Here is a 12332-nt window from a genome sequence, read left to right on the forward strand (position 1 = left end):
GTTAGATACAGAGTAAAGCTCCCTCTACACTGTCCCCATCAAACACTCCCAGGACAGGTACAGCACGGGGTTGGATACAGAGTAAAGCTCCCTCGACACTGTCCCCATCAAACACTCCCAGGACAGGTACAGCACAGGGTTAGATGCAGAGTAAAGCTCCCTCTACACTCCCAGGACAGGTATAGCACGGGGTTAGATACAGAGTAAAGCTCCCTCTACACTGTCCCCATCAAACACTCCCAGGACAGGTACAGCACGGGGTTAGATACAGAGTAAAGCTCCCTCTCCACTGTCCCTCATCAAACACTCCCAGGACAGGTACAGCACGGGGTTAGATACAGAGTAAAGCTCCCTCTACACTGTCCCCATCAAACACTCCCAGGACAGGTACAGCACGGGGTTAGATACAGAGTAAAGCTCCCTCTACACTGTCCCCATCAAACACTCCCAGGACAGGTACAGCACGGGGTTGGATACAGAGTAAAGCTCCCTCTACACTGTCCCCATCAAACACTCCCAGGACAGGTACAGCACAGGGTTAGATGCAGAGTAAAGCTCCCTCTACACTGCCAGGACAGGTACAGCACGGGGTTAGATACAGAGTAAAGCTCCCTCTTCACTGTCCCCATCAAACAATCCCAGGACAGGTACAGCACGGGGTTAGATACAGAGTAAAGCTCCCTCTACACTGTCCCCATCAAACAATCCCAGGACAGGTACAGCACGGGGTTAGATACAGAGTAAAGCTCCCTCGACACTGTCCCCATCAAACACTCCCAGGACAGGGACAGCACGGGGTTAGATACAGAGTAAAGCTCCCTCTACACTGTCCCCATCAAACACTCCGAGGACAGGTACAGCACAGGGTTAGATACAGAGTAAAGCTCCCTCTACACTGTCCCCATCAAACAATCCCAGGACAGGTACAGCACGGGGTTAGATACAGAGTAAAGCTCCCTCTACACTGTCCCCATCAAACACTCCCAGGACAGGTACAGCACGGGGTTAGATACAGAGTAAAGCTCCCTCTACACTATCCCCATCAAATACTCCCAGGACAGGTACAGCACGGGGTTAGATACAGAGTAAAGCTCCCTCTACACTGTCCCCATCAAACAATCCCAGGACAGGTACAGCACGGGGTTAGATACAGAGTAAAGCTCCCTCTACACTGTCCCCATCAAACACTCCCAGGACAGGTACAGCACGGGGTTACATACAGAGTAAAGCTCCCTCTACACTGTCCCCATCAAACAATCCCAGGACAGGTACAGCACGGGGTTAGATACAGAGTAAAGCTCCCTCTACACTGTCCCCATCAAAAACTCCCAGGACAGGTACAGCACAGGGTTAGATACAGAGTAAAGCTCCCTCTACACTGTCCCCATCAAACACTCCCAGGACAGGTACAGCACGGGGTTAGATACAGAGTAAAGCTCCCTCTACACTGTCCCCATCAAAAACTCCCAGGACAGGTACAACACAGGGTTAGATACAGAGTAAAGCTCCCTCTACACTGTCCCCATCAAACAATCCCAGGACAGGTACAGCACGGGGTTGGATACAGAGTAAAGCTCCCTCTACACTGTCCCCATCAAACAATCCCAGGACAGGTACAGCACAGGGTTAGATACACAGTAAAGCTCCCTCTACACTGTCCCCATCAAACACTCCCAGGACAGGTACAGCACGGGGTTAGATACAGAGTAAAGCTCCCTCTACACCGTCTCCATCAAACACTCCCAGGACAGGTACAGCACGGGGTTAGATACAGAGTAAAGCACCCTCTACACTGACCACATCAAACTCTCCCAGGACAGGTACAGCACGGGGTTAGATACAGAGTAAAGCTCCCTCTACACTGTCGCCATCAAACACTCCCAGGGCAGGTACAGCATGGGGTTAGATACAGAATAAAGCACACTCTACACTGTCCCCATCAAACACTCCCAGGCCAGGTACAGCACGGGGTTAGATACACAGTAAAGCACCCTCGACACTGTCCCCATCAAACACTCCCAGGACAGGTAGAGCACGGGGTTAGATAGAGAGTAAAGCTCCCTCTACACTGTCCCCATCAAACACTCCCACGACAGGTACTGCACGGGTTTAGATACAGAGTAAAGCTCCCTCTACACTGTCCCCATCAAAAACTCCCAGGACAGGTACAACACAGGGTTAGATACAGAGTAAAGCTCCCTCTACACTGTCCCCATCAAACAATCCCAGGACAGGTACAGCACGGGGTTGGATACAGAGTAAAGCTCCCTCTACACTGTCCCCATCAAACAATCCCAGGACAGGTACAGCACAGGGTTAGATACACAGTAAAGCTCCCTCTACACTGTCCCCATCAAACACTCCCAGGACAGGTACAGCACGGGGTTAGATACAGAGTAAAGCTCCCTCTACACTGTCCCCATCAAACACTCCCAGGACAGGTACAGCACAGGGTTAGATACACAGTAAAGCTCCCTCTACACCATCACACAAAATAATTACAGTTTCCATGGTCACAACACAAAACCCTGTGGCCTATCTTCATCATCCAGGATGTGGATTCGACACGTACTCCTAAATAATACACAGTTGGTAATTAACATATAATCTACGCTCACCTACAACTAATCTCAAAACTATTATGAACTATGATCTGCTCTCACTCACACTATCTTTCAGTCTGTACTCTAGCTAACTCCTGCACTTCCTTCTGCACAAGGCTTCGCCCCAATGTCTTATATACTTATAACTCTAGCTCCATCCAGTGGCTGATCTAGACATTGCAGTAACCCTTACAATTCTTACACTAATAATAGTACCACGCAGAGTTCAGTTACCGCCTGCAAGTTCCCCCCCTCCGAGCCGCTCGCCATCCCGACTCGGAAATATATCGGCCGTTCCTTCGCTGTGGCTGGGGTCAAAATCCTGGAACTCCCCCCCCTAACAGCACGGTGGGTGTACCTGCACCACACGGGGACTGCGGCGGGTTCAAGATGGCGGCTCACCCACCACCTTCTCGAGGGGCAATTAAGGACGGACAATAAATGCCGAGCCCGGCCCAGCGATGTCTGTATTCAGAGTCAAGCGGAAGAGGAAAGGTCTCCCCACCTGGACACTTCCCCCTGAGAGTTTTTCTCGCCCTCCAGGGTAAACGGGGACGCCCCAGTCAGCAGCTCAAACATCAGGATCCCGAGGCTCCACCAATCAACTGACTGCGTGGGAAACAAAGAGCAAAGTCACGTTGAAGTAATGTAGTTACACAGGGAGAGAGAGCGAGACAGAGAGGCAGAGACAGAGAGAGAGGGAGAGGGAGAGACAGAAAGAGAGGGAGAGAGAGACAGAGAGAGAGGGAGAGACAGAGAGAGAGGGAGAGGGAGACAGAGGGAGAGCGAGAGAGGGAGAGAGATAGGGAGAGACAGAGAGAGAGAGACAGAGAGAGGGAGAGACAGAAAGAGAGAGAGAGACAGAGAGAGAGAGGGAGAGACAGAGGGAGAGGGAGAGGGAGACAGAGGGAGAGGGAGAGAGATAGGGAGAGACAGAGAGAGAGAGACAGAAAGGGAGGGAGAGGGAGAGACAGAGTGAGAGAGAGAGACAGAGAGGGAGAAAGGGAGAGATACAGAGAGCGAGTGAGACAGAGAGAGAGAGAGAGACAGAGGGAGAGAGAGAGGGAGACAGAGAGGGAGAGACAGAGAGAGAGAGGGAGAGAGACAGAGAGAGGGAGACAGAGAGAGAGAGGGAGAAAGAGAGAGACAGAGAGGGAGAGACAGAGACAGAGGGAGAGAGAGAGACAGAGAGAGAGGGAGAGACAGACAGAGAGACAGAGAGAGGGAGACAGAGAGAGATAGGGAGAAAGAGAGGGAGAGGGAGAGAGCGAGACAGAGAGAGAGAGACAGAGAGGGAGGGAGAGGGAGAGACAGAGTGAGAGAGAGACAGAGAGGGAGAAAGGGAGAGAGAGAGACAGAGAGAGGGAGAGAGACAGAGAGATGGAGAGAGAGAGACAGAGGGTGAGAGAGGGAGAAAGGGAGAGAGAGAGACAGGGAGAGAGTGAGAGAGACAGAGTCAGAGACAGACAGAGAGAGAAGGAGAGAGAGAGAGAGAGACAGAGAGAGCGAGAGAGAAAGACAGAGAGAGGGAGAGACAGAGAGAGTGAGACAGAGAGAGAGAGACAGAGGGAGAGAGGGAGAAAGGGAGAGAGAGAGTGAGACAGAGAGAGAGACAGAGGGAGAGAGAGAGACAGAGGGAGACAGAGAGACAGAGAGCGAGAGAGGGAGAGACAGAGAGAGGGAGACAGAGAGAGAGAGGGAGAAGGAGAGTGACAGAGAGGGAGAGAGCCAGAGAGAGAGAGAGACAGAGAAACAGAGAGGGAGGGAGAGGGAGTGACAGAGTGAGACAGAGACAGAGAGGCAGAGAGAGGGAGAGAGAGAGACAGAGAGAGAGAGAGGGAGACAGAGAGAGAGAGGGAGAGAGCCAGAGAGAGGGAGAGAGCCAGAGAGAGGGAGAGAGACAGAGAGATGGAGAGAGAGATAGACAGAGAGAGAGAGACAGAGACAGAGAAAGAGAGAGAGCGAGGAGAGAGAGACAGAGAGAGAGGGAGAAAGGGAGAGACAGAGACAGAGAGGGAGAGACCGAGGAGAGAGAGACAGAGAGCAAGAGAGAGAGACAGGGACAGAGAGAAGGAGAGAGGGAGAGAGAGAGAGACAGAGAGAGAGAGACAGAGAGTGGGAGAGAGAGAGACAGAGAGAGAGAGACCGAGAGAGAGACAGAGAAAGAGAGAGTGAGGAGAGAGAGGGAGACAGAGATGGAGAGAGAGAGGGAGAGAAAGAGAGGGAGAGAGAGACAGAGAGCAAGAGAGAGAGACAGGGACAGAGAGAGGGAGAAAGAGAGAGAGTGAGGAGAGAGAGGGAGACAGAGATGGAGAAAGAGAGAGACAGAGAGCAAGAGAGAGAGACAGGGACAGAGAGAGGGAGAAAGAGAGAGACAGAGAGAGGGAGTGAGCGAGAGAGAGAGGGAGAGAGAGACAGAGAGGGAGAGAGACAGAGAGAGAGAGACAGACCGAGAGACAGAGACGGAGAGAGAGTGAGGAGAGAGAGGGAGAAAGGGAGAGAGAGAGACAGAGAAAGAGAGGGAGAGAGAGACTGAGCGAGAGAGAGAGAGAGACACACAGAGAGAGAAAGATAGAGAGACAGAGAGAGGGAGAGAGAGAGAGACAGAGAGAGAAAAAGAGAGAGGAGAGAGTGAGAGACAGGGAGAGAGAGAGAGAAACAGCGACAGAGAGACAAAGAGAGAGAGAGAGAGACTCTGAGACAGAGAGAGAAAGACACAGAGAGAGAAAGCGAAATGAGAGAGAGCGAAACAGAGAGAAAGCGAAAGAGAGAGAGAGAGCGAGACAGAGAGAGAGAGCGAGACAGAGAGAGAGACAGAGAGCGAGGGGCAGAGAACCAGAGACAGAGAGAGTGAGTGAGAGTCAGAGAGAGCGAGGGAAAGAGAGAGAGCAATACTGAGCAGAGAGCTAGACAGAGAGAGAGCGAGACAGAGTGAAAGCGAAACAGAGAGAAAGCGAGACAGAGAGAAAGCGAGACGGAGAGAAAGCGAGACGGAGAGAAAGCGAGACAGAGAGCGAACGAGACAGAGGGAGAGAACGAAACAGAGAGAGAGAGTGAAACAGAGAGAAAGCGAGACAGAGAGGGAGCGACAGAGACTGGGAGCGAGACAGAGAAAGAGAGAGCGAGACAGAGAGAGAGCGAGGCAGAGAGAGAGAGCGAAGCAGAGAGCGAGAGAGAGAGACAGAGAGTGAGTGAAACAGAGAGAGAGCGAGACAGAGAGAGCGATACAGGGAGAGAGAGCGAGACACACACTCTGGAACGCACACGCACACTTTGGAACGCACACTCTGGAACGCACTCTCTGAAACGTGCGCGCACTCTCTAGAACGCGCACGCACACACTCTAGAACGCGCACGCGCACACTCTGGAATGCACATGCACACTGGAACGCACACGCACACTCTGGAACGCGCACACACACTGGAACGCACACACACACACACACATACTGGAACGCACACACACACACTGGAATGCACACACACACTCTGGAACGCACACACACACTCTGGAACGCACACATACACACTGTAACGCGCATACACACTGGAACGCGCATACACACTGGAACGCACACACACACTGGAACGCACACACACACTGGAACGCACACACACACTGGAACGCACACACACTAGAACGCGCACACACTGGAACGCACACACACACGACCGCACACACACACACACAGTGGACCGCACACACACACACAGTGGACCGCACACACACACACAGTGGACCGTACACACACACTGGAACGCGCACACACACATTGGAACGCGCACACACACACTGGAACGCACACACACGCACACACACACTCTGGAACGCACACACACACTCTGGAACGCACACAGACACTCTGGAACACGCACACACACACACAAAGTGGACCGCACACACACACACACACACAGTGGACCGCACACACACACTGGAACGCGCACACACACTGGAATGCGCACACACACTGGAACGCACACACGCACTGGAACGCACACACGCACTGGAACGCACACACACACACTGGAACGCACACACACACTGAAATGCACACACACACTGAAACGAACACACACACACACACTGGAACGCACACACACACTGAAATGCACACACACACTGAAACGAACACACACACACTGAGACGCACACACACTGGACCGCGCACACACACACTGGAACGCGCACACACACACTGGAACGCACACACACACTGGAACGCACACACACACTGGAACGCACGCACACACACAGTGTACCGCACACACACACAGTGCATCGCACACACACACACAGTGGACTGCGGACACACACTGGACCGTGCACACACACACTGGAACGCGCACACACACTGGAACGCGCGCACACACACACTGGAACGCGCACACACACACTGGAACGCGCGCACACACGCACACTGGAACGCACATACACACACTGGAATGCACACACACACTGGAACGCACTCACACACTGGAACGCACACACACACACTGGAACGCACACACACTGGAACGCACACACACACACTGGAACGCACACACACTGGAACGAACACACACTGAGATGCACACACACACTGGACCGCGCACACACACACACTGGAACGCGTGCATACACTGGACCGCGCGTACAAACTGGACCGCGCGCACACACTGGACCGCGCCCACCCACTGGAACGTGCGCCCACACACTGGAACGCGCACACAGACACTGGAACGCGCACACACACACTGGAACGCGCACACACACACTGGAACGCGCACACACACACTGGAACACACACACACACTGAAACGCACACACACACACTGAAACACACACACACTGGAACGCACACACACACACTGGAACGCACACACACACACTGGAACGCACACATACACTGGAACGCGCACACACACAGGAACGCGCACACACACACTGGAACGTGCACACACACACTGGAATGCGTGCACACAGGAACGCACACACACACACTGGAACGCACACACACTGGAAAGCACACTGGAACGCACACACACACACTGGAACACACACACACACACACTGGAACGCACACACACACTGGAACGCACACACACACTGGAACGCACACACACACTGGAACGCACACACACACTGGAACCCACACACACTGGAACGAACACACACACACTGAGACGCACACACACACACACTGGACTGCGCACACACACACACTGGAACGCGCGCACACACGCACACTGGAACGCACATACACACACTGGAATGCACACACACACTGGAACGCACTCACACACTGGAACGCACACACACACACTGGAACGCACACACACTGGAACGCACACACACACACTGGAACGCACACACACTGGAACGAACACACACTGAGATGCACACACACACTGGACCGCGCACACACACACACTGGAACGCGTGCATACACTGGACCGCGCGTACAAACTGGACCGCGCGCACACACTGGACCGCGCCCACCCACTGGAACGTGCGCCCACACACTGGAACGCGCACACAGACACTGGAACGCGCACACACACACTGGAACGCGCACACACACACTGGAACGCGCACACACACACTGGAACACACACACACACTGAAACGCACACACACACACTGAAACACACACACACTGGAACGCACACACACACACTGGAACGCACACACACACACTGGAACGCACACATACACTGGAACGCGCACACACACAGGAACGCGCACACACACACTGGAACGTGCACACACACACTGGAATGCGTGCACACAGGAACGCACACACACACACTGGAACGCACACACACTGGAAAGCACACACTGGAACGCACACACACACACTGGAACACACACACACACACACTGGAACGCACACACACACTGGAACGCACACACACACTGGAACGCACACACACACTGGAACGCACACACACACTGGAACCCACACACACTGGAACGAACACACACACACTGAGACGCACACACACACACACTGGACTGCGCACACACACACACTGGACTGCGCACACACACTGGAACACGCACACACACACTGGAACGCGCACACACACACGACCGCGCACACACACACACTGGACCGCGCACACACACACACTGGACCGCGCACACACACACACTGGACCGCGCACACACACACACTGTACCGCGCACACACACACACTGGACCGTGCACACACACACACTGGACCGCGCACACACACACACTGGACCGCGCACACACACACTGGAACGCGCACCCACACTGGAACACGCACACACACTGGAACGCGCACACACTGGAACACGCACACTGGAACGCGCACACTGGAACGCGCACACACACACTGGAACGCGCACACACACACTGGAACGCGCACACACACTGGAACGCGCAGACACACACTGGAACGCGCACACAATCACTGGAACGCGCACACACACACTGGAATGCACACACACACACTGGAATGCGCACACACACACTGGAACGCACGCACACTGGAACGCGCGCACATGCACACTGGAACGCGCGCACACGCACACTGGAACGCGCACACACACACTGGAACGCACACAGACACACTGGAACACGCACACACACACTGGAATGCGCGCACACGCACACTGGAACGCGCGCACACCCACACTGGAACGCGCACACACACTGGAACGCACACACACTAGAAAGAACACACACACTGAGACGCACACACACACACACTGGATCGCGCACCCACTCACTGGAACACGCGCACACACACACTGGAACGCGCACACACACACTGGAATGCGCACACACACACTGGAACACACACACTGGAACGCACACACACACTGGATCACACACACACACACTGGAACGCACACACACACTGGAACGCACACACACACACACACTGGAATGCACACACACTGGAACGCACACACACACACACTGGAACGCAAACACACTGGACTGCGCACACACACACTGGACCGCGCACACAGACACTGGAACACGCATGCACACACTGGAACGCGCACACACACACTGGAACACGCACACACACACTGAAACGCACACACACACACTGGAACACACACACACACTGGAACGCGCACACACACACGAACTCACACACACACTGAAATGCACACACACACTGGAATGCGCTCACACACACTGGAACACGCACACTGGAATACACACACGCACACTGGAACGCGCACACGCACACTGGAACGCGTGCACACGCACATTGGAACGCGCGCACACGCACACTGGAACGCGCGCACACACATTGGAATGCGCACACACACCAACTGGAACGCGCACACACACCCACTGGAACGCGCACACACACACACTGGAACGCGCACACACACCCACTGGAACGCGCACACACACACACTGGACCGCGCGCACACACTGGACCGCGCGCACACCCGCACACTGGACCGCGCACACCCACACACTGGACCGCGCACACCCACTGGAACGCGCACACACACTGGAACGCGCGCACACACTGGAACGTGCACACACACTGGAACGCGCACACACACACTGGAAGCGCGCACGCACACTGGAATGCACACACACACTGGAAAGCACACACACACACTGGAACGCGCACACACACACTGGAACGCGCGCACACACACACACTGGAACGCACACACACACACTGGAACGCCCACACACACACTGGAACGCACACACACACTGGAACGCACACACACACACTGGAACGCACACACACACACTGGAATGCACACACACACACTGGAACGCACACACACACTGGATCGCACACACACACTGGAATGCGCACACACACACTGGAACGCGCACACACACATTGGAACGCACACACACGCACTGGAACGCACACACACACACACTGGAATGCGCACACACACACTGGAACGCGCACACACACACTGGAACGTGTACACACACACTGGAACGCACACACACACACTGGAACGCACACACACACTGGAACGCACACACACACTGGAACGCACACACACACACTGGAACGCACACACACACACTGGAACGCACACACACACACTGGAACGCACACACACACACTGGAACGCACACACACTGGAACGCAAACACACACACTGGATCGCACACACACACACTGGAACGCACACACACACACTGGAACGCACACACACACACTGGAACGCACACACACTGGAATGCAAACACACACACTGGAACGCGCACACACACACTGGAACGCGCACACACACACTGGAACGCGCACACACACACTGGAACGCGCACACACACACTGGAACGCGCACACACACACTGGAATGCGCACACACACACTGGAATGCGCACGCACACACTGGAACACGCACACACACACAGGAACACGCACACACACACTGGAACGCGCACACACACACTGGAATGCGCACACACACTGGAACGCGCACACACACACTGGAATGCACACACACACTGGAACGCGCACACACACACTGGAATGCGCACACACACACTGGAACGCAAACACACACACTGGAACGCGCACACACACACACTGGAATGCGCACGCACACACTGGAACACGCACACACACTGGAACACGCACACACACTGGAACACGCACACACACACTGGAACGCGCACACACACACACTGGAACACACACACTGGAACGCGCACACTGGAACGCGCACACACACACTGGAATGCGCACACACACACTGGAACACACACACACACTGGAATGCGCACGCACACACTGGAACACGCACACACACACTGGAACATGCATACACACACTGGAACACGCACACACACACTGGAACGCGCACACACACACTGGAACACGCACACACACTGGAACGCGCACACACACAATGGAACAGGCACACACACTGGAACAGGCACACACACACTGGAACACGCACACACACACTGGAACACGCACACACACTGGAACACGCACACACACATTGGAACACACACACACACATTGGAACACAGACACACACACTGGAATGCACACACACACTGGGACACGCACACACACACTGGAATGCGCACACACACACTGGAATGCGCACACACACACTGGAACGCGCACACACACACTGGAATGCGCACACACCCACACTGGAACACGCACACACACCCACTGTAACGCGCACACACACCCACTGGAACGCGCACACACACCCACTGGAACGCGCGCACACACTGGACCGCGCGCGCACACTGGACCGCGCGCACACACTGGACCGCGCGCACACACTGGACCGCGCGCACACACTGGACCGCGCGCACACACTGGACCGCGCGCAGCCACTGGACCGCACGCACACACTGGACCGCGCGCACACACACTGGAACGCACACACACTGGAAAGAACACACACACTGAGACGCACACACACACACACTGGATCGCGCACCCACTCACTGGAACACGCGCACACACACACTGGAACGCGCACACACACACTGGAATGCGCACACACACACTGGAACACGCACACACACACTGGAACGCACACACACACTGGATCGCACACACACACACACTGGAACGCACACACACACACACTGGAACGCACACACACACTGGAACGCACACACACACACACACTGGAACGCACACATACACACACACACTGGAACGCAAACACACTGGACTGCGCACACACACACTGGACCGCGCACACAGACACTGGAACACGCATGCACACACGAACAC

At 54.8% G+C, this 12332-nt stretch overlaps 2 protein-coding genes across 3 annotated transcripts in view; one reads left to right on the forward strand and one right to left on the reverse strand.

Annotated features, from left to right (window-relative positions):
* LOC140400210 (neurexin-2-like) overlaps nt 1–12332 on the forward strand; it is a 2085493-nt gene that overhangs the window by 333319 nt on the left and 1739842 nt on the right. The gene's annotated exons all lie outside the window — the stretch shown is intronic.
* The window catches only part of LOC140399946 (ribosomal protein S6 kinase alpha-5-like), a 147047-nt gene that overhangs the window by 63501 nt on the left and 71214 nt on the right, over nt 1–12332 (reverse strand). For both annotated transcript variants that reach the window (XM_072489432.1, XM_072489431.1), the window contains exon 7: nt 3109–3212. In XM_072489432.1, coding sequence (XP_072345533.1) covers nt 3109–3212 — 104 coding nt within the window. The remainder of the gene's footprint in view (nt 1–3108; nt 3213–12332) is intronic.

The sequence above is a fragment of the Scyliorhinus torazame genome, chromosome 24, assembly GCF_047496885.1.
Source record: "Scyliorhinus torazame isolate Kashiwa2021f chromosome 24, sScyTor2.1, whole genome shotgun sequence".
Taxonomy (NCBI): domain Eukaryota; kingdom Metazoa; phylum Chordata; class Chondrichthyes; order Carcharhiniformes; family Scyliorhinidae; genus Scyliorhinus; species Scyliorhinus torazame.